Source organism: Ornithodoros turicata, chromosome 1 (assembly GCF_037126465.1).
Source record: "Ornithodoros turicata isolate Travis chromosome 1, ASM3712646v1, whole genome shotgun sequence".
NCBI classification, from domain to species: Eukaryota; Metazoa; Arthropoda; class Arachnida; order Ixodida; family Argasidae; genus Ornithodoros; species Ornithodoros turicata.
The window spans coordinates 13,276,754-13,300,707 of record NC_088201.1 but is presented as its reverse complement, the minus strand read 5'-3'; the positions used below and the strand labels follow the sequence as shown (position 1 = coordinate 13,300,707).

General features: G+C 43.9%; 2 protein-coding genes and 1 long non-coding RNA gene across 3 annotated transcripts in view; 2 read left to right on the top strand and 1 right to left on the bottom strand.

Annotated features, from left to right (window-relative positions):
• Positions 1–7,955, top strand: part of LOC135377518 (uncharacterized) — a 35,967-nt gene extending 28,012 nt beyond the window's left edge. Inside the window, exons 2-3 of the long non-coding RNA XR_010418121.1 lie at positions 188–418; positions 7,733–7,955. This is a non-coding gene — a long non-coding RNA (uncharacterized LOC135377518). The remainder of the gene's footprint in view (positions 1–187; positions 419–7,732) is intronic.
• On the bottom strand, positions 7,043–11,033 carry LOC135377517 (glutamine amidotransferase-like class 1 domain-containing protein 3, mitochondrial). The gene is made up of 8 exons (XM_064609988.1): positions 10,745–11,033; positions 10,589–10,641; positions 9,386–9,499; positions 9,196–9,315; positions 8,270–8,362; positions 7,967–8,040; positions 7,811–7,896; positions 7,043–7,262 (listed from the first exon to the last, which is right to left on the bottom strand). Exons 1-8 carry the CDS (start codon positions 10,829–10,831, stop codon positions 7,131–7,133), a joined length of 759 nt encoding a protein of 252 aa, XP_064466058.1. The 5' UTR covers positions 10,832–11,033; the 3' UTR covers positions 7,043–7,130.
• Positions 11,034–11,057: 24 nt separating this feature from the next.
• On the top strand, positions 11,058–22,976 carry LOC135375727 (WD repeat-containing protein 11-like). The gene is made up of 26 exons (XM_064608568.1): positions 11,058–11,298; positions 11,505–11,574; positions 11,637–11,678; positions 11,734–11,887; positions 12,183–12,356; positions 13,575–13,794; positions 14,897–15,017; positions 15,112–15,265; positions 15,408–15,589; positions 16,581–16,881; positions 16,939–17,023; positions 17,082–17,264; positions 17,336–17,444; positions 17,513–17,634; positions 18,054–18,174; positions 18,233–18,339; positions 18,401–18,515; positions 18,571–18,739; positions 18,796–19,030; positions 19,095–19,179; positions 19,246–19,341; positions 20,733–20,899; positions 20,967–21,159; positions 21,584–21,664; positions 21,759–21,900; positions 22,372–22,976. The coding sequence occupies exons 1-26, from the start codon at positions 11,168–11,170 to the stop codon at positions 22,521–22,523; spliced, it is 3,711 nt and encodes a 1,236-aa protein (XP_064464638.1). The 5' UTR covers positions 11,058–11,167; the 3' UTR covers positions 22,524–22,976.
• The last annotated feature ends 978 nt before the right edge of the window (positions 22,977–23,954 follow it).

Sequence of the window (23,954 nt, the reverse complement as noted above, 5' to 3'; positions counted from 1 at the left end):
GCTGTACGCAACCCAACACTTCTTACAGGATATTTAGGCGTGCAAATCAAAACAGAATGAATTGCGCAGCCTGGTGCAAGCACATCAGCAAACCGTCCATATTGTGCTTCGCAGTGGTAAACTGGGGTGCGAGGAAGGACCGTCGCTTGCCGGAAACTTACCGGGGTTTTATTATGTCTCCACACAGGGGTCCGTCGTCAAGTCGTTTACGAGGACACCTCTCAAGGGACTCCAAAGATCCGAATGTCCCACGCGATCCCCAGGGTTGTCCCTTACGCGCCGTCCCCACTCAGCTCTGTAGTCGGCTATCCGGGCGATCTGAGCAGTTTCCTAAAGCCCACCCCGTCTACGACGACCGCATCATCGGTCGCTAGAACGGTGCCTTCCTCGCCTTCCAGTCTGCCACCCAAAAGACAAGGTACCACAAATAATAATCGTCCTTTCTTTATTTCTCCCCGCTATAGCCAAGGAAAGAAAAGACACCCACAGCCAACCAAAGACAAGGGACGCATCCAAAGCAGAGGCAACCTCCAAGCACACTGCCGTAACGTCAGGGTCTTACGTGCCAGTCTTTGTGCCCAAGCATCTTGTACACAAACTGCACACAACTGGGGCATCGGCGTTCGCTTCGTCGCAGGAGACGCAAGACGCACGAGACTACGAAAAAGAGAACGAGGCTCCTAGGAGACCGTACTCTTACGTCCCTTCGACAAGACCACACAGTCCTTCATATCAGTACGTGGCGAGCCCATACGACGACCGTGAAAAGGACACCTACTCACCGCCTTCACAAGCCTCCTACCAGGACCGTCCAGACTCTAGTCATCAACGAGAGTACAATCCTGTGAGGCTGGCACCCTCTGAACACCAGCCGTCCACTAATAGTCACTATGAAAGTCCTGGGTACCACGCCGCAGCTGTACAGCATTCCCAGGAAGTCGATGACTACAACAGACACTTAAGCCCAAACCATTCTAGAGAACGGTACACAAGTAGTGGACGGGTGACGTATGCTCAACCGGAGGAGGCTCCCCGTTATCACAGGCAGCCAGCCGATGAAAGCAGTGGAGAAGCCTACGACACACATGGAGGGAGAGATTACGACAGCGGGCACCGTGACTATCACTATGTGCCTAAAGGACGACATTCAAGTACGTATGGCACCCCTTCACTATACCAGGCCAAGGAGCGTCCAGAGCATCACGAAGTGGAACCAGCTGTCTACAGCAAGCCGCGCCCAGAAGTAACGGCCCATCACGAGTACCCTGCTAGAAACAATGAGGCTCTGGTACCGTCGCTTCATTCCAGTTATCCGGTTAAAGGGGAAACTTCCGATAAGTTGAACACAAGGGGCTACGGCCAATACGGAACGCACACGCGGCTGGTGCCACTCGAACAAGAGCGACTGCCACAGCATTACGATTCCATCGCTGAAGGAAATCCATACGTGAACTCTGGAAAGACCTATTCTGCAGTTACGACATCCCCCAAGTATTCCCATGATGTCACTTATCCATCATCATCGCCAGGCGGTATTAGGTTCGACGATGTGTATTCAAAGAGCCAGTTGCTCCTGGACGCTTCACAGAACAAGCACGGTGATAGCAGCAAATCCTATTACGGTGCATCCTACGCGAGTCCAGTTGGTGAGCGCTACCTCAGCTCCAGCTTATTTGATGGCAGCAATGGAGGAGCTTTTTCGCTAGGAAGTAGCGGCGAATCTGTTACCGCAGGTGACAGAAATTACTACAAAAGTCCACTACAAAGCTCCGACTTCTCCGGACCACTAGATATCAGGTTTGCGGAGAGCCTAAAGAGTGAATATGGTGGTGGAACACAAGTTGTTGGTGCAACTTCCATGGACAAAATAAAGCCATATACACGCTCGGAATTCCTCGGAAGTAGTTTTGAGTCATTTGCTAAGAGCTTTCTTCCATCATCATCCCAAATGTCTTTCGACGACAGCAAGTACGGCCAGCTTGAAGGCAGTACTGGCGAGCACGGCGCCTTAGGCCTCACCTCGGGAATGCGACTGGGCAGTTCTTACAACTTTGGTCTAGACGACTACACAACTTCGGCATCCAAACATGTAGCCTCGACAGATGCATCGTCGCCTACAGATGCAACAAGACGAGTCTCCAAAGACAAGGATATGAATGGGCATTCTACCTCCAGGTCGCGGACTAAACGCCATACTCTAGAAGCGGCGCAGCAGAAATCGAAAAAAGTGGAGACCAGTACCTCATCCAGAACCCCCACTTCAGCTGAGACAGCAGCCGCTTCTCGGTTCCTTCCTATGTCACGGCCATTCAGCAGTCAAGAGTTCGGATACTCCCCATTCTTCGGTGGACAAGGAGGGCCATCGCCATCGTTTTCATCAACATTCAGCTACCCCGACCGAAGCGAAGGGAAGGGAGGGTCTTTTGGCGGCATGAGCTTTGGCCGCTCATCTCCGGCGTTTCATGATTCGGACGAATACGGCTATGGCCCGCTTGGAAGTGGAAACTTTGAAGTGATCCGTGGTGGTGTTTTCTCTAACGATCATGCAGGATCTAACCATGCCCCGTACTACATGCAAGGTCCCGGAACTTTCAGTGCTGGAAATTATGGTTATGAAGAAACAGAGCCTATTCTAGGATTCCAAGGTTTTGAGCATTTTGGCAACCCGCTTCACAATGCGTTGTCGAAACAGGCGCAAGTTGTCGGATCGCCGTCAGAAAACAAAGAGAACACAGATAAAGCCCAAGTACACGGAGATCATCTGGAAAGCGCTTCGCAACTAATACAAATAAACAATGAGTTAGAGGCTGCCGAATGAGGCCTCAAGTGACTTGTGTATGTGTACAGCATGGTTTACACATTACTGTTGATGAGATGCGTCACAAGGAACGTCGATGTCAACAGACTGCATGACCAAGTGGACGCCACCTATGTGTGAAAACTTTCCGTTTGTGGGCATGCCGAGGAGTGCTAGCACACGGCTCCCATGGTAGCCACGGCGACATGAAGTCACAGGGCTGCGCAAAGAGCCAACGCCTAGAGCGTCCGTGTGCTCCCATTATCAGATGACTGTATACACCTACATGTATCACGAGTTTCATATTTGCGAAAGGGGCTTCCAGAAGTATAGCATGAGCTGCCGAGGATTGTCAATGGTTATTTTCAGTAGCAGTTTCCCTTATTGTACATGCCCCATTGGTTTCTCTGGTATTCACAAATGCGGTATTAGGCACGACCGAAGTTCTGATCCAAGTACAAGCTTCAGCGTAGGTCCAGCGATGGCATGCCAACCACAAGTGCTCTGGCATAGCAATGTGCGAAGGCCTTTAGCAAATGTTCAATCATGCATCACTCATCGGTAATAATGTTCCACACCAGTCATAGACACTTATCATGTATTTGTCCCATAACCATATACCAAGAAATGATGTGCCAACGATGGCTTTTTCGCTCTCTAAGTGTGTGTGCGTGAGACGTGTTATGCTTCATCGTCAATAAATAACCTCCAACATTTCTACAACATTGTGTTCAGGCACTGTGAATCAAACTAATGGGTGAGATAAGTCAGCGTTTACTGTGCATATTAACCACTACACAACGTATTCTTCAATTTGTTAAAGCCTGCTCTTGCACGAGGTGACAGGCAGGTTAGAACGTGTGCTTAACACAACGTGCACTTTAAAGGAGCAATGAAGTGATGGTGAATTCCATTGGGAGAGCAATTTCTGCCCTCCCGACGGGGTCGCACGGGTTTTGCTTTGCCAGAGAAATGCTAGCATTCAAGGTACAATGCGCGCCCTGTGCATAGCGCGTGACCGGCGTGCCTTCTCTGCGCTTCTCTGGTTTGCTTTGGCCACGTGGGGTACAGCAAACTACTACGGAATCGCGCAATATAATTACACACAGAGGGACGCGCAGTGTTTACACTGTGCAAGAGACGCACGACTACCTGTGCGACACACAAGTAAAAAGATGTCGCATGTCTCCTCTTCTCTGTCGTGTTCCGCTGAGGTAATCGCTGGGTTCAAAAACTATTGCTCCTTGGAACAATTCCCCCCCCCCCCCCCCTGCTCCACCAAATTGGGACATTCAACGTATGCCCCTCTCTTCCAATGGAACAGTTTTTGCTAGAGATGGGACGAATAAAGAATTTTCCGAATCCAAGGAAGGTTCTGCGAACCCACGAATCTTATAAATCTCGAGTCCTTTCTTTAAAGAGAGTTTAAAAACCTAAGAAAAGGAAACACTTCTAGTGAAAAGTGTTTTGAAGCAGAATACGATGCATTTGTTTAATGAATAAACAAATTAAATAGTAGTTTAGTTTCGGGAGAAAATATACCCATATACAGTTCTTCTTAAACGTAATTTATTTAACATATTATTCATCGACTACAAAAGTACATAAATTCTCCAGTCTGAATTATTTCCACAAAACTAAGCAACAATCGAAATCAAAACTATTAAACTTGTAATGTAACAGTTCCTACCTGAACTCTATCAGTTCAGAGCAATGTAAACAAAGAAAGAGGAAAACACCCGCCGGACATGAACAAAACGCCACCTTTAGCTGACTCCGGAGTCGACAGTTTGGAAAAGGAACAAACAAACGTGGTTGGTGGATTCGAAAGATTCGGTTCGCCGTTTTCGGCACTGGAATTCGGATTCTCGAATCTCGAATCCCTGCCTACGATTCGTGGATTAGGTTGGCACATCCCTAGTTTTTGCCCCTTTACGAGAGCAAAACCTGTGACCCAGCTCTGCCAATGGAATGCGTCATTAGCATTGCCGCTTCATCCATCCAGCAGACAATGAGAAGCCACCATGCACAATATTTTCGCTGTAAGGTCTGTTGTCACCGTGCAATTAAATTTACAGAAAAAAATTAAAATAAAATAAGAAACTGACACACCAGCCAAGAGCCGTACGACGTGACAATGGAGGCCCGTGAACAAGTCAGCTAGGATAATCGTTTTTGTGCAAGAGCGCATGTTATCTGTGCACAACACGCCGTACAAAAAAACCTTCACTGCTCCATGGAATGGCTCCAAAAGATGTGTAAGCAGGAGTATCACACAAGGTGTCCCACGAGAGGATGTCACTAAATTCCTAAAAATAGGTTTTACTTCCAAAAATTATAAAACTACTCGGAATACACTCATGTACAGACTTTTGCCGCAGGTTGAGGTATTAATTAAGCTAATTTGCATAATTAAACTCGAAAAAATGCCAAGCAAAGGCAGTGTTTTTCTTCCTGAATAGACCTCTCCCTGTTTGTAAACAAATGACGTCATAGTGTTCCACAGCGCCACCAATTTGGTAGAGTTGAACTACGCTCAAAGGTAGGGGGCGAACAAGGTCGCGGGTGAAAGCCACGGTCTTGAGGGCTTTAGAGTGGTCTCTGAAAGGGACGCGACCTTCGGTTCTACTTTTCTTTCAATTCAATAGGAGGCAGCGAACAAGTGCCCGTTCGTGGAACCCAGCCCTACCCTTCCGATTTGTTTCGGTTTCAGTCTGTCTACCAACGTCATGATGACGTTGCTCGGGTAGAGATCTATAAAGGCGGAACCAAGAGTTCCGCAAACACAAATTTCACCGGGCATGCTTCACCCAGCGACTGATTTTCGGCTGTTAAATATCTGTAGAAATCTTGTGAAACACGCGATTTTGATTGGAACAGTGCGATACGGTCACAGGCATCCGAATTCAGGAAGAAAAATGCTGCCTTTGCTTGGCAATTTTTCGAGTTTAATTATGCAAATTAGATTAATTAGTACGCAGCACGAATGCGAACGGCCTCAATCTGTAGCAAAAGTCTGCATGAATGTATTCCAAGTAGTTTTATAATTTTTTTTAAGTAAAACCTATTTTTAGGAATGTAGTGACATCCGCTCGTGGAACACCCTGTATATGATTGCATCCGCTGGGATCCGCAACGGTCACTCCTGGTGCCCAAGAGAGCTTTCCATCTCGCGGGCCCTCGCCTGCCAATCTGCAAGGTCACTGTCTAATAGTAGACCGGCCTCAGTGGCTCAGTCGGTAGCGTGTTCGCCTTCCGATCGCGGGTTCGAACCTGGCCGAGGACGCCAGCAACTTGGTGGCAGGGTACACGTTGCTTAGACACGCCGTCTTCCGCGAGGGACGTTAAACACGGGGTACCGTGTGATGAGCTTTCATCGCACGTTAAAGAACCCTCAGGTGGGCAATCCACAGACCGACCGCTGTGGCGTCGCTCATGATCTCAGTTGTGTCGCGACGTAAACCCCCAGTTATTATTATTATTACTGCCTAATAGTGAGGCGCGCACCTTCTTCCTTTTTGAGGTTGTATTTCACACCGTCCCGCGTCCGAGCTGTTGTCTCCAGTTTAAAGGAACATGGGCTAGAAAATTTACTTTTTTTTTTTACTTTGTCACGCATAATACTACCTTTGGGAAGCGCCAATATCCTGAGAAAATTAGTTTACAAGAGTGCGCGCAGCGGCGGCAGTCTCCCCCCCCCCCCCCCCCCCCCCAGCTCTTTCTGGCGTACTGTGACGTCAGATAATCCGACCACTTCTATTGGCTGCCAGCAAGACATGGCAGGGAGACTGGTCGACTAAGCAGTCGACAGGTCTCTGTTCTGGGGTCTCAGTGGGAAAGTTATAAAGCGCCTTGGGAAACACAGTGACCGAGGTGTTCCCAACAAAGGGCATGTTGAACAAAAATACATTGGCTTCGATGGGAGGCAAAAACTTAGGTAACTGGAAACTTTGTTACAGTGACATTCGTTATTATTATCATTGTTCTTGGATGAGCAAACTGTTATTGAGAAGTAACAGCAACCCGTACCAAGCTCCTCACTCACGGAGGGTATTTTGAGACCTAGGAAAGACATTCTTCATGTTTAGATTTGACTCTGTGCACATTAACACTTTTTTTAGCCTTAAAACAGACTATACAAAAGGATACACAATACAAGGATATCATTGTGCTTCTGTCATTGTTTGTAGCTTTTGAAATGCAGAAAACGTAAGATTTGTCTATTCATGTCTCTTGACCCGTAGGAATGGGAAGACAACTTTATTACACGAAAAAAAAAAAAAAATCACCTTGACAACAAAGGTTCAGTTTGAAAACATTTTTGATGATCTACCTATTTTCCTATCAATTTCAGGAGAGCTTTTATCATGTTCCCAATGCCATCAACCACCTCGTGGAAATTTGGCGTGTCGTACATGAATGCAGGCGTTGATACAATGCGGTTCTTCTGATCCACGACAATTCCGTGAGAAGCATGTTAAGGGAGAACACTGTAGGTACAATGCATGACGCTGACTGCTAATTCAAGTCACTCTTCTTTGAGCAATCTCGACGTCACTAAACTGAGGATACCAAAACGTCTTTACATCTTTACTCCAGTAAGAGGGCTTGTAAGAGGGCTTGTAACAGGCTGACATCGGCAGTTATTTTAATGACGCACATATTGTACTGATCCCCAGAATGACAAGTGAAAAGTAACTCTTCCACTATGTGACATAGCTGACGAGATATAGAAGCCTGGGCGCACAATGCGCACACGTGATAACATCAGAGGAGCATGCACCTCGATCATTCGTGTTCATTCTCAAAAGCAAGCAACATCCCTCAACGCTCTTAATAGCTATCTCATCCATCTGTTCGATGCGCATGTAGTGTGAACTGTCACAACCCCTCTGAACAAATCTGCTAATATACGTTCTACCAACATTATTTCAGGCAGGCGACGGGCCTTCGGACAACGAAAATTGAGACGCCGACCCACTGCCCAGAACTGAACATGCCCCAAAAGGATATTTCGACTGTCCTGTTGTGATGGACAGCACCCCAGGACGTCACTGCTTCAACTGCTCCGGAATACGGCCACCGACCTGACCCATCGTCTATAGTTCGAGGAGATATCTGCTTTATTGCATTCTCCTAAGTTATAAAATCCTTATACAAAGCACTAACCTTTGTCCAGTCCCAGGGTTATTTCCACTTTGCCTAGAACTTTTGCTGCAAGCACTGGAGCAATGCAACAAAACCTAGGGAAGGGGAGATTGCAGAAATAAGGGGCAGCGACCACTATGAAAGCTTTTGCATCATACACTGCAGTAGTGCGCAATTTAAGAATTTCTTTGGTTCACATTTATGTCTGACCAGAGTTCCTTTCACAGCATAGTATAACATTCGTCAACAGAACTAGAGATGCTCTTCTTCGGATGAACACATCTATTGATACACTTTATCGCGAATCAGATATGAGAAACCTACGCCATCGGCTTCTTTGCAGCATGTAGAGACTTGATGAGTTTCTCAATCTCTGGAATAACCTTGCAGTTAGCTCCATCAGCTGCAAAGCTTGACCTAAAACAGAATCCACCTATTTATTAATCTTTGCACGGCACCACAGTTGCTCGCCTGCGGACCACTACAGTCCCAGGCAAAAAGGACCCACAGTACATTATTCAACTGCAATTCACTGCTTATTCACCATCATTCACCAGTCCTGGAGCTGTGTTGGTTGAAGCTTCCACATGCCATTTTACTTCCAGTTCTCAAATAACTCATTTCTTAGTCCCTTCCCCATATCATCTGTTTTCATGTTGCACCTCTGTTGTGTATGTCATGCTGTACAATAGCTCTTTGGTGATCCCACTGACTGGGTCTAGCCACTCTTCAGTGCACAAAGAATGGTGGTTGTGCAGCACGTAGACGCACACAGGGAGTTAGCAGGGAGGTCCATTGTATGTATGACTGGATAGTGCTAATTAATAACAATTTAGTATGTGGTACTAATCATGTGGCATCTTCAAAATATTTGTTTATTATTGCTTGCTCCTGCAGTTTTTGACAGCACTGCATTAGACAAAAGGCAAGTATACGCACTTGTCAAGGTACTGACAGCACAGCTGGAAGCATAGTCACTCATGAGTGACAACAAGCAAGATTGAAATTCTGAAGAGTTAGGGAAGGTACCCAAAATGATGACAGCTGTCAATTCTCACAGCTAGTAAGCAGTAAAGCCAGTTTGGTGTAAAATACTCATGAAGAGTAGCATGTACAATTGCTGTACAATGCATAGAGGTGACCACATAACCTTTGCACTTTCCTGCACCCTGATACAGGTGGGATGACTCACTTCCTTTATTACTCTGATTTGGAAGATCACTGAAATATGAGAGGAAGACAAAACTTACAGGTTCTTGGCTGCACCAAAACCACCGGGAAATGCGACCGCGTCTATGTCAGCAACGTTTAGCTGACTCAGAGGTTGAATTTTGCCCCTTGCAATGCGTGCCGATTCCACCAGGACACTTCTGTACAGAGAAGGAAAATGAATAAATACAAAGAAGTACATACTGAAAACTTTGAGTACTGCTTTCCTACCTGACTTCATTCTTGTCTGGCTCACCAGTGAGATGATTAACAACGTGCACATGATTAATATCGGGAGCATACACCACCGGTTCTGCACCACCACGTGTTATGTGAGATAGTATTCTGTAATTGGTAATGAGTGGTGTTCATATAGCAACCTGTTCCTTTTACACATAGACAGTTGCCTCAGCCCAAATATGTCACAAAATCTTGTGCTGCACAAAACATGCAGTGCTTAGAGGGCAGTGTGGAAAATATCAGCTCAAACTTGCGTAGCGTCACTGGCCATAGAAACAACTAATAAGACACACTTCACTTACATTTTGCTAACACGTAAAAATAAAGTTAAAATATACAGTGCAATGTGTAAACAGCTATAATGAAAGAATCTACAAACAACAGTGTGTAGATAACACACTGGCGTATCCAGAGGAGCGGTTCTGGGTGTTCAAACCCCTCCTGAAATGGTACTGTTGGTAGTGCATTTGGGAGAGGGAAACGAGGGAGAAGTCTGCCTCTCCCATGTAAAGTCCCCATAGAACCCCTCTTGAAATATTTTTCTGGCTACACCGCTGAGATCACAACATTGTGCTGGGACCTCATGCGCTATATGCCAGAGATATACTGAAATGATCGTAAGCAGAAATACAATGTCTCGAGTGATAAAAGAAATGTTCAGAGAAGGATAACGTATAGGCATACTGAACCTAACCTGCTTTCAGCAAACAAGATTGAGAAAATATTAAATGAAATGGGTGTTAGCACAAATGGTTCCCACTGAGGTAAGAGATGTATAGCCTGCCTCCACTTTGAAATCCAGTCCAGAAGCATAGCCAGAAATTTTGTGAGTAGGGTAGCGATACTTGATTTTTGAAAAATTCTTCGGAAGCGATCTTCGGGGTTGGAGAGCGGCCAAGTGCTATCTTGAACAATGACTGAATTCTGCTGATTAAAGAACCAGATCAAAAAGGTGGTGACCTGAAGCAGAAATGCAACGTAATTTCAGATTTTCGGTTACCCACTTGTGAAGAGCAATACAAACTTTTCTAGCACGCTCGCGGAACCTGTATCATCTACTCCGCGGGGACGGGATCGGGGCTTCGAATGCAAAGAGACCCATTACAACACTGACAACACCTTACACTCCAGTACAGCATTTATGTGCATCATGAATCACATATTCAATTGCTTGTACTAAACTGTAGAACTCACGCAGTTGCTTCGTGAATTTCAGACCCATCATACACTCCACTTCCAGAAAGCACCTGAAATCAGTATAATTCCAAGATCCTTCACACTGCCTGTTGCACAGCCACATAGGAGAACTGGTCTCGAACAGCACAGAATAGCTGCGAAAATTATATTTACCACGGCGACCCTTTGAGAAGCGAGCCTCGTCGAGATCGTGAAAAATCTAGCACCGGCTAATGATATACGTGCTCTGCTGCTCAGCATGATAGTTCAACGAAAGTTATGGAAATAGTACTTATGGAAACACGAAATATCTGCAGCCGGTGAGGATCAGCCGAAAACCACGAAGAGACAGTCAAGTCAACTTATCAGCCGGCCAATAAAAGGGAAAGCAGAGAAAAGAAACACGAACGCATGCACCACAATGCGCTCTGTGTCGGAAAGAAAAACCGAAAACCTAGGAAAAACCGGCCGCTAGGTCGTGCAGCTGTTGCTCAAGGCAGGGTAGCAGCAGTGGCAGGGTGTGTAGCGGTTGGTCGGCTGTGTGTAAACATGTGTAGAATGAAGTGATCAGCCTTTCCCTTGGTTTTTTAAGGCATTATGTCTTTAACTGGGCGATCACACCCAGATAAACGCAATGAAGAGCCCTCTTCTACACCCATAATTAAGAAGGTGTCGTCTAGAATCTTGCCGGGAGCTCTAAGCACAGCAAATAAAGATGCTGTTGAGTGGTGAGTTGGCAGAGCTCTCGATAATCACGCAGGAAATGAAACCAGAGACATTTCGGGAATATGTATTGCATCGTTTAGCTTCTACGTCGACTGATTAAGTTCCTGCAACACGCAATATGCTTCATTGCTGGTGTTGTCTCGTCTGTGCAGTAATGCAAAACAATACTAGTCACACTTGATACTCACTCAACTTTATTGCTCTCTAGGGGATTCCAGTCTTTATTAGCGTATGGGTGTCACAACCATGTTATTATTGTGGACACGAAATTCATGAAGGTAAATTTCATCGTAATCAGTATGTTTATCTGAGTTGGTGAATGTGGTCGAACTGTTTCCAGGTGTTCCAGACGCTGTCGGGACACAAGCATGATGTTTCAAAAGTAAGTGCTGATCAAATTCATAGCACCTGAATATGACCGACATCTCATCTCACAGGTGCGGTGGGCCCGTGAAATGTATTACCACGACCTGGTAAACCCACACAGCCTGAAGTTAGCAACAGCAGACACAGCAGGGACTATCCTGGTGTGGAACGTATCACAGGCTACAGTGCGAAGTACTCTGAATGATACTGAGCGACCAGTATTAGGTGATCAACTTTTGTTAGTGATGTTTGGTTGTCATCAAGAAGATAATTCACCTGTTTTAAATGATATAAGTTTCAGAATTTGTACATTGATATGTAAACTTTGGAGGAAAATGTTAAGTATTATCATTTAGTGCGATGACATTTGAGCATGTGTTGCGGGGCCAAATGTCTCAGGAAAACAGGTGTTCAAATTCTTCGACTGTAGATGTGCAATGAGCTTGGAACATTTTCAGTTTCCATTGCTGACTGTTTATCATTGAACTATAATTGAATTGCATAATTGTTTATGTTTCAGAACTATGCTGGCTAACTGGTAGTGATTCTAGTCACCATCTGCTTGTGGTCCTTTATTCTGCGGGTACTTTTGTGCTGTGGAACGCAGATAATGGAACAAAAATATGGAAGAAAGTCTATACAGAAACACTGCTGTCATTCTGCATTGACCCATTTTGCGAGAGCAATATATCTTGTAAGTTGCTGCTTACTACCATTAATTTTTACGCAGTAAACTCTGAAGAACTTATAAAGGGTACCTAACCACACATGACCTACTGACCAAAAGATTTATGTAGCTAACTCGCAATCATAATGCAAAATCATGGATGATAAAGACAGAGAGATGATTTGCTGTGCTTACAAGTACAGGGTTTCCAAAGGTAATGTACTGTATTTGTAATGAAGCACAAATGAGTGGAAATCCTTGCTTAGGAGTTAAACCATACATTGGAGGACATATTAGATGCTTAAAATTCATGAGAAAATTACATTTGGTTCAATTCTCCTCCAATAAATTGTGAACATTAAAATACATCTGACCTCTTACAATTTTCAATGACCTATACAACCTGTTAAGCTTTGTGTATATACAGGTTTGGTCTGTTTCGTGGCAGAGCGAACTTAATTATGATATTCATTTTGCCACCTTTGTACAATTTTGAAACATAAAAATTTTTTGCTGTTTCATCTGTAGTAAATATGCCTCTAGTAACCATTACAAAAGGACAGAGATTCAAGGCAGCTCATGAAACGAAGCAGTATAGTCGAGTAACATGTCCAGAAGAGTATTTCGGAAGGGGTGCTATAGTAACTTTACACAGAGGAAGAGGATTTCTCCCTCCGCATTAGAACTCTGTACAGGGTGTATGCTATAAAAGGTCAGTGACATTTTCGCGCGTGACACTATATCTATTTGAGAGACGGACTTGGGCTGCCATACAGTGAATCACTTATGCCAGAGAAACCTACGAAAAAATTGTGGTTACCATTCACTGCGTAATAAAATAAACACGGCCACGGAAACTTTCGTCTTCATGTGTTTCCTATGCGCAATAACGATGGATGGAGGTGAAAGTTTGCATGGTCATATATATTTTGTTACACAGTGCTAGGTAACCACAATCGTTTCGTAGGTTCCTCTAGCATAAGTGATTCACTTTGAGGCCGAGGAAGTCTTTTCGTGATAGAGGTATAGCATCAAGGAGGTATCACTTCTTGCACGAAAATGTGACTGACCTTTTATAGCATACACCCTGCACATCATTGACAAAAGTTTCAACATCCGTGGTCCAACAGTATTTTTCACAGTGCAGAAGAAATTCAGTAGTTTATCTCAGGAAACCCCGTATACACACTAAGCATTTGTGTCCGTAAAGTCTAACATAATATCTGTCGTTTCTCTCAATTTCAGTTCTTGCACCTGACTGCATTTTCTTTGTAAGCGACTTCAGCTCATCTCAAGCTCCAGCTGGTAATGGTAAAAAGTTGTACATATCAAATCAGCCATCCAGCAGCGGAAGCCAGCTGTCATTAAACTCGCCAAATACACCCACTGCTGATGAAAAATCGAAGCCCAAGAGTAGACTACTGAGCGGCATGAAGCTTCTCATCAAAGCAGACTCTAAGAGCAGGTGGGATGTTGTGTTTGACATAAGTCGTAAGTAAACAAAATGACAGATAGTGAAACACAAGGAAATGGAAACTGAGCAGTAACTACCATGCATTTTTATCTTGCCATTATAGCTTATTTGTCTTGTTGTGTAAATCAACAAGAACAGAAAAACGTGGAACCGATATTTCTCGGAGCTTTAGAGTAACAATTCTCAAGGGATTAGCCACACCAATTTTAACTGTATTTATAGTGTTTTTAGGGTGGAGCATTGTAATTTATTTTGTAGAACACCAGACATCGTGGCAGAGGGAGGGTAAAAAATACATCACCATTGCGTGTTAAGATAATGAAATAGCTACATATATGAACCTTCCGAATGTGAAAGGTGCTGCACAAAGGCTGACATGAGCTGAGATTAAGTGAATAAGTAAGTGTGAAGTGATAATGAAGTGAGGCTCCTTAAAAGGAGCACTTCGGTGAACCCGATTTATTTATTTTTTTTTTTTCATTTTTCAGATTTCTTTTTTTTTTCCTGTTTCTTGCTGTTTGTTTTTCAACATGTTCTGCAACAAATAAAATGAGCTCCTGTGAAAGAACGACGAGCACAGGCGACCTGCGGCATGCGCGTGTGATCAGTGTTCTGCATGCCTTTAAAAAATGCTCCGCTCTTGGAAAGAGTGTATCAGAGAATGAGGGAAGGAGGAAGGTACGATGTGAACAAAATGTATCCCACTGGCAGGGCCATTATGTGACTCACGACATAGACTGGCACAGCTCACGAGGTGAGAAGAAAGAAAGAAAGAAAGGTGCGGGGACTTCCCGATGCCACGTGAGAGGATCGTTGTGGTCATCCGTGGCTGCTTTCTCCGAGAGTTTTTGTAAATTTGATTGCACAGCGACAATACACCGCGGAGTGCAAATATTCTGCATGCTTGACGAATGAAGTAAGGTTTCGTGTCACGTTAAATGTCACCTCATTTATCCTTTAACAATTTAAAATGACATTCTTTTTCTTTTTGTTTTTGCAGCCAGTATGTGGCAGAATGGCTTCTGCAAGTAGTACATTATTTTCAAAAGTGGCGCATAATGTGCTCAAGGGTGGCATTCTGCTTTCGTTCTAGTGGGGATGAAGTGCTTGCTTTGAACGACTGTCTGCAACTCTCGTACCACCGGAGCTTCAGGCATCACCTGTTACTGCTCTATTCCAAAGAGATTCTCATCTTAGACATGGAAATTCACCAGGTCTAAATTTTCGTTCCTTCGTACATTTTCTTTTTTTTTGTGTGCGTAAATCCTATAGCCAAACTATGTGTTGATCTCTACTGTTGTATTGCAGACAGTTGGCATTGTTGCGCTCGAGCGAAATGGATCACCTTTCTTGTGGTGCAACACCTGCTGGCAGCGTGATGTTCTCATGTGCCTCCATGAGTCTGGCTCGGTGAGCGTACGCGTTCGGCATCGGGACCAAAGTGTGCCATTCTCTGTAGACGGTTAGTGTCAGACTGTCTAGTTTTTGCAGTCGAAGCTCTCTTTGCGAGGCCCCGACTGCGTACAGCACATAGAAATCTTACGGAGAGAGGCTATGGTACAGCGTAGACTCGATACACGAGGCTCATGCAGACTCTTTTTCAGGGGACAACACCGAGTTGTTCTATGAAGTTAGCTACGATGTTCGTTGTATCTCCGAGAGCTTACGGCCCACGAGACATTCCAGAGTTTTTGGAATGGCTGTCTGTCAGAAAACTGAGCGCAAGGTGGCTCTGCTTATTAGCGATGGCCGCGTAGTCTTTCTTGAACTCTCTTTGACAGCACAGGTAAGTCAGCTTTGATGTAGGCATTATGCGTGATTATTAGAGCCCGAAGTTTGAGGGTTTGACCCGATTCTTCCCCGAATTCGCACCCCGAATTGAAGGTTGCCTCTCTAGGGTGAAACCCGATTTTTACCACGCAAATTGCCCTCTCTGGATTTCTGTAGGAATACTTACTTGTTTGGCAGAAAAATGCAGTTACATCACCGTTTGTACCAAACCGCTACAGTTAGTTTGAATAACTGAGCCCGATTTCTCCCCTGATTTTAGCGTAATGGAAGTTTTTTTCACCCGAATTCGCATGAATTTAGTGCGCATGTTTTATTTACCCGATTTTTACTCCCCGAATTTAGAAAAAAATATTTCCCAAAAACTCTAATGATTATCCGTTCTGTATGTTGTGAATCCAGTAATGGCAGCTCTTTTGAGGTATTGCGAGCAATATTCGATTGAGTTTCCTTACCTTCTTGCTTTGGTGTACTGTACGTTGTGTACAGCATCCCTCATATGGTACAGCAGGGCACTACACTGCATCATAACACTTGTCAATGTGCTGCCCATGACTGACAAGCAATTTTTTATGACACCCAACTAAATCACACCCAAATACATTCTGTGTTAGCCTCGCAGTATTATTAGAAAAAAGACAAGACCACTGTACTTTGTCAGCATTTCAAAATGTAACAGAAATTTGATATACATACCACAGTGTACGCTGATCGTGCAGACACAATGCAGACATGCTTAAATTTATGAAATGTTATTTATGGTACTTTCCACATATATATACCAAAAAGGTTTTGGACATGGGTGTCAGGTAGGTGAAATTATGATTAGCGCATGCCATTTTTAGTGTGATTGCTCGGTAGATGTTGCAAAAGATGCGTGGGAGTTCACAGTCAATCAACTGGTGGTGACACCTTCCTGCGTTCTTGCTGGCGAAATTAAAGAATAGGACCCTGATTGATATTTCTCATTACCTTGAATGCTTTTACAGAAACCTCAGGGTCCAGGTGTAGCAGCCTCTCCAATAATGACACCGGGATTGAATGCAGGGTTTTTTGGTGATTTTTCTCTGAACGCTGAAACGTTGCCAAAGGGAGATACAAGAAAGAGAAGCACACTAGCAGACATGATCGGTCCTGTATTGTATAGTGGGGGCAAGGGAAGAGGAACTTGCCTTAAGTTTTGTACTGTGGGACTACTGACAGCACTCTCGCCAGGACCGCACTTGACTCGCATGTGCCCGCCAGTGACCATCGGAAACTGGACATCGTATCGGCCCCTTCTAGCAGTAGGTAGGTGTCCGAGCCATGCAACCGGCTTGCAGAGCTCACGTATCGTGTCTTACGTAGGGAACACGTTTGGTGGTGTGCAGCTGTTTGACCTGTCCACCGGTGTAATGGAAAAAGAGCTGAACCTACATGCCACTCCTGTGAGGTAAACCATTAGACCTTTCGACAGATGAGCCCTCCGAAGCTAGAGGTTTTCCTTCTAGGGGCATAGAATGGGTCAGCCTGACTTCCTTTCTGACCTTTGCGTATGCAAACCTTGTAAGTGTTGGAGGAAAAGTGAAAAATGATATACTTTTCACCGATGTAACGTCCGGAAGAATCCAATCTTTTCGTACCGACAACAATGAGGAGTCTCCAATTTCCTTTCTAAAGGTATCCTACTTAAAGTAAGTTTATGGTTTGATTTGAAATTGTCGAGCAACCAATTATTTGTCTAACAAAATGCATATCCTTGTAGGCAGTATCTCGCAATCATGTTCAAAGATCAGCCATTCGAGCTATGGGATCTTAAGAGCTTTACCCTGTTGCGGACAATGCCGAAAAATTTTCCATCTGTCACAGCTATTGTGAGTTTTAAGGACAGAAGTAACGTAGGAAGATGAGCGCTCAGTACAGCGCTTGCTTTCTGTTAAAGGAATGGTCACCTCTGGTAACTAGCAAGAGGCATGCGTACTCACAGGACAAGAACAAAAAGAAGGACCTGGAGCCCATCTTTACAGATACGACTCCCCTGGGAGAGAACCTTGAGGACCTGTTGTAAGGAACAGAATAATTAGAGCCTGAAGTTTTAGGGTTTTACCTGATTCTTCCCCGAATTTGCACCCCGAATTGAAGGTTGCCACTTTAGGGTGAAACCCGATTTTTACCCAGCAAATTGCCCTCACTGGGATGTCTGTGGAATGCACTAACTTACTTGTTTGGCAGAAAAATGCAGTTACATCACCGTTTGTATGAAAACCGCTACAGTTCATTCGAATAATTGAGCCCGATTTCTCCCCGAATTTTACGTACTGGAAGTTTTTTCACCCGAATTCGCATGAATTTAGTGGACATGTTTATTTACCCGATTTTTACCCCCTGAATTTAGGAAAAAATATTTCCCGAAAACTTCAGGCTCTAAGAATAATGTGCGTATGTCCTCACTGTGTTGTGAATGATTGATCGTTTAATTACAGAAACAACCGTACTGCGACCCTTCTGCGTGAATATCTGGTGTTCACGGACACAGATGGACAACTGTACTACTTCACCGTCGAAGGTAGCGTCGTCAGAGACTGCACACATATACCACCAGAGGTACGAACGTGGTGACCTGAGAGGGTACGTGCCGCACCAGTCATTCGTGTTCTCGCAGGCTGGGATGGCAAGCATAACAAGCATTGCCTGGAAAGGAGATCACATTGTCCTTGGAGATGCTGATGGAAACCTGACACTTTGGGACCTCAAAGGAAAAATGCTCAAGTACGCTGTTCAGCTGTGCGCACGGTATTGATCTATTGAACTGCGACTCTATGTGCTTCAGAACTATACCAACGCAGCGTGGCTGGATTAAGCGAACAAAATTTGGCCCTGGAAAGGGCAACATGAAAATCCTTGTGCTGTTTGCAGACAGCCTCGACGTTTGGGACGTAAAAGACGTAAGCATATGTAGCTTGTCATTGAAATACCATAGTGACTAACACTTACTTTCAGGCAACCCCATATGCACAAGTAAAAGCTCCACAAGACATTCCAAAAGTTCACGACGCTGACTGGGCCAAATCAGATAAGCTGGTCATTTCCACATCTGATGGGTGTGTTAGGATTATGGACATGGAGCTGAAGGCCTGTTCCTCATCCCTGGTTCAGCTCCAGGAAGGCTGTGCGTACATTGACCCGTTGCTACCGCAAGGAAAGCTTACCCCACTGACTTTGCAGGTGCTCCCTTCATTCCTAACATGCTCTCCCCAAAGGCGACTTTAAACTTGAAATCCCTCCTGCAACACACAAGCAATGCTGATGTGGCTACGTTAACCACCAAAGCTAAGGGACTCTTTTCTCCTGATGAGTCTTGCCTCGTGGAAGCTATTTTGGACCCTTCCAATGAAAGCAGTCTGGAATGCATCAGTGCAGTTCACTATGGTGTAGCAGAACGCAGTCTCCACATAGCTAGGTATACTTAATTCGAACGCCTTTCCTCCTAGTATTTAATCCTCCTTTATCGTATATTCGTTTAGGATGTTTGCTGACGAAGAAGGGTTTCGATTTTGGAACATTGCTCTTCATTATTTAAGCTTCACCAAACAGAAGCTTTGCAGAAAGGTATAATGATTACACGTTTGATAGAGCAAGCTTTATGGTTTGAGTGTGTATGAAATTTTATTGCAGATGGCAAACGAAGCGGAAGAGTTGCAGGACTACAATTGTTGCATGTTTCAGCTAGATACAAACTACGATTTGTTCTGCAACAATGCTGCATATAAGGTAATTTTCTAGATACTGTTTACTGACTTGTCAAAACTACTACCACAAACAGGTGCTCAGATCAGTCTCCCCTCACCTGAAATTCATCCACAAAATGAGCATCTGAGGGTACTGTCTGAAGCACCTAACAAGTGGGGGAGCCACATAGTTAACGTATCATGTTGTCACAAACCCTTGATTAATTTCAAAGACTGCACAGCAATATGTGATCAGATAATACCGCATTATTGCCCCATTACGGAATGGTCTGTCTCCTTTTTCTCTTGACGGTTTTAGAACTGAATTCATCAACTTGCCCAATGACGGGTATTGTTTTCTAAACAAAGTTAACCCAACAAGTGCTGCTTACCCCATTTTATGTTTTTTGTGAATTCAGTCAATCATAAAGTAATGCAAAGACCACAGCTTGCTTCTGCTAGTGATGAACGGATGCATATCGGCTCTAGCAATGCAGTGAGAAGAGGTTAAAAGGATTCAGAAAAAAAATATGCTTGTGTCGTGTATCACTAAGAATACCGCAGCACAATTTCGACCTGTCTGTCGACTGGCATAGCAGCAGTACGTTACTTATTTATTTATTTATTTTATTTCAACGATACTGCAGGCCCGAAGGGCCCATGCTTGAGTGAATACAGGACAGAGATCAGGGCGTACAAAAGCGACATTCCTGCGGTACTCACATGCTGTAGCTATAAATTGCTTTAATTAGGTGCACGGGCATTCCACTGCTAATGAGAAGGCATTGTCGGAGCAAAAGGCTTCAGATGGTAATCGGTTTCACTCTCCAGTGGTCCGAGGAAAGAAAGAATACTTGGATCTGTTAGTACGCGCAAATATGGGTGTTATAGCATGCCCATGAGAATGTCTACCTGTTCTTGTATTTAGTTCCGATATGTAATTGCTCCGATTTAAACCTATGCGAAGGAAATAAAGAGAATACATAAACCTCAATCGAGCTTGTCTACGACGTTGCTGTAGTTGTAGAAGGTCTGCCTTAGTCATCAGCTCGGTCATCGAAGCAAGCCTATCATACCGGTTATAAATAAAGCGCAATCCTAATTTCTGGATTTTCTCAATTTTCTCAATGTCAACTTTCGTATGGGGATCCCAAACAATACTAGCGTAGTCGAGGGTGGGAAGGATCACCGTTTTAAATGCCATTAGTTTCACAGTCACGTTCATATTTTTGAGACTTCTTCTAAGGACACCCAGTTTTCGACGAGCTGACGAACATAAGTCTTCTATGTGCTTTGTCCATTTCAGGTCACTTGTTATTGTAACACCAAAATATCTGTAATAATTCACTTGGGAGATTTTACTGTTGTTAATAGTGTACTCGTACCTTAGGGATTGTTTTTTATCTTATTATTTTTGTTTTGTTATCTCTGTAGACACTGCAGTTGGAGAGGACATTGCTTCATGAGAGCAAGCGCTCAAGTCATAGCCACACAGAAAGGTGTGCAAATACGTTCCTGTTACTCGGCCAGCCTGACCGTGCTGTACAACTCCTCCTCGAGACAGAAACTGAGAATGAACACTTTTACACGGACTCACTGAGGTTGGGAATTCCAATAACATGTTTGACCTGTTGACTATATGTGAATGCCATTCTCTATCCATTTCAGGGCTTGCCTTATTGCATCACTGAAAACTGAGAGCAAGGCACAGTCAGTAGTAAAACTTGTTGCCACAAATCTGATAGCTAGCGGCCGAATATCAGAAGGTGTCCAGCTGCTCTGCCTTATTGGAAAAGGGCTTGACGCTTGCCGCTATCTCCAGTTAGCAGGACAATGGGAACGCTCAATTTGGCTTGCAAAGGTAGCCTAAGATACCTACATTATTTTACGATGCATGCTGAATATGATGACTGAAAAACAAGACTGCATCATGGTCAGTGCTGTGCCTCTACTGGCAGTTACGAACCAGAAGGTCAGTGCATCTGGTATGAAACGTGCCCCAGGAGAGCATGCCAGGGCTTGGGCTGACCTCCTGTCCCAGAGAGGAGGTCACAGTAAACAGTAGTCGGTGGCACACAATGAAGCAGGACTTATATGTAGAAATTGACAAGTCCCAGGAATCAGTCGCAACTGTTAAGAGAATATTCGTACGAACCTAATGGCAGAACTGGTTTATTACTTTTTTATTTTTTTGTTTCAAATATCTCCACCACACTGCTAGTAAGGGGATTGTACTAGAACCATGTGCCAGTGAAAAAGAACTAAAGCAGAATTTTATGCTTCAGTCAACATTATCATATGAAGAATCACAAGAAGTTATCCGAAAGTGGGCAGACTATCTCGCATTGCCACATGTAAATCAAAAGGTAAGCGAAAAAAACTGACGACTTAGATCAACTGCTAAGAAGCAAGACTCGCTACACTTTCATATGTAATGATAACCTATAAATTCTATTTCAGACAAAGGCAGCTCTTGCACTGTTGACAATTGAACATTATACAAAGTGCCTTGAGCTACTGCATTCGTCACGCATGGTTGAGAGGGCAGCACATTTGCTCGAGGCATGCCTTGAGTTCGGAGTAGTAGATGCTGACAACAGCAGTATCCTTTGAATCGCAAATTATGACAATCAGGTTTTCAGAAATATAATGTTTTAGCAACATGTAACCAGTTTCAATTATGCTTACTTCCATGGCGGCAAGTTCTAATGTAACATGGTTGCACCATTGAAGCCATTGGTGGAACAAATCAGCCTAAATCCTATTCCTCAGTTCGAAGCTAATGAAAGCAGCGCCATGGTGTTAATAAATAACATCCACGTACAGTGGAGAACATGCACTGTGTAGTACCACATGAACCAGCCTGGCCTCCCGAAATTTCTCTTTCAAACGTGATAAACGTTTGCAAAATAGGGCGTACATTATATTTAAGGAACTATGACATACTGTTATTTTTTAACTTCAGGGTAAGTTACACACTGCTCAAGCTGAGTAATAGTTTGACATTTTGCGAGCTACCTTTCTAGCCCTTTGTTGTGGACTTTTTCTTCGGTTTTCCTTGATTCCCTGACAGACGATTTGTTTTCGAAAATATGGCTCAATTATGCCAGGTATTTGCACTCCATTGGCAACAGACCTCAAGCTCTCCACTACTGTGAGCTAGCAGGGGACTCTGCAAACGATTTAAGAAGGGAAATAGAAATGCTCCAAGAAGATGTGTCATAATTTGTAAGAAAAAGAAAGAGTTTGTTCCCTACAGCCCATGGGTAATAATAAGAGATACTTTCCGCGTCAGACTGTTTAACAGAATAGTATCTGCTTTACCTATTCATAAATTTAAAACTATATTAAGATATTTTTGAACACTTCGAAGCTTCCAAACACTGTAAAAAATATGTACAATTATACATACAGGGTTCATTTTTGCCCAAAGTGTAGTAATGTTGTGGGTTTCTGCACTGTAACAGGTGCAGAAACGAACAGGAGTTGTAAACACTCTTGCCATTTACACATTGGCCTATTTGGTCATAGTTTGTAAAAGCAGCCTGTTTTATCCAGTGATACTTCTTATTACAATGTGTCTAAACACATTCCATGTGTTTATTGGTTTGTAGTGATAACGTAGTGGTGATTTCTGAATGATGTATTTTGCAGAAAATAAATCTAAACAACAGAGCACTGCTTGTTCTAGGTTCAAGATGTATCATTTCATTTCAACTTTCTGCTTAAATACTAAGGCAAGCCACGGCAAAGGCAGATTCTGGGCGTGGGGTTTGTGGAGGTTACACCAAGCACTCTAGACTTGAACTGTGACTAATGTAAAGTACATTTCGGCCACACCCTGCAACGCCTGCAAAGAGCTAAGTTTCACACACCCAGACTGTATGTTCAGCCTCAATAATCTTTCATTTCCTGCTCCCTTTAAAAATGCACAGCTTACCTCCGAAACATACCCTTTCAATACGTTTAAAAAGTGCACTTCAGCTCATCTGCAATGTCGAAACGACATAGCAGATTTAAGGGTAGGGGACACCTTGCTTTTTGCTGTTCACATTGAAAGGAAACTGTTCTTGGAACACAGGGCTCACATGCATTTCTGGCCAAAATACAGTTTGCTTCACAGTAGTTCACTTTCATGGCCAGCCTAGGTTGCCAAAAGAAGCTAATAACCATCCATTTGTGACAAATCAACCACTCCACAACATTCTCAAGGGGGAGGGATGGAGTGCACTTCCCACCCTCCCCCTTCTTGGTGCATGTTGGAACTTCATGTTGATACAGATGGCAAAAGGTAGGTTGAAGACAAGAAGATCAAGCTATCATGTTTTGTGGAGCTTGTATGCTACCACTTGGAGGAAAAACTGATGTTTTTTTTTTCAAAGACCTGCATTTTTGAGTTGGGGCTGGAGATATCAATCAATAGCAAGCAAAGAGTAGAGGTTTGATCTTTGCAGATGAAACTGCCTACATTTTTGTGACTCAGAAGCTTTCTGTTGGCATAGGATGGAAAGTTGGGCTAGTTGGCAACTTAGCATGACCAGGGTAGATCGAGAGACACACAACAACACAGACAGTTGGTGTTAGCTGGTGAACAGTGTGGACAGGGATGAATGCCTCAAAAACCTTCATAACTCTGCTCAATCATTTTTTTCTCGC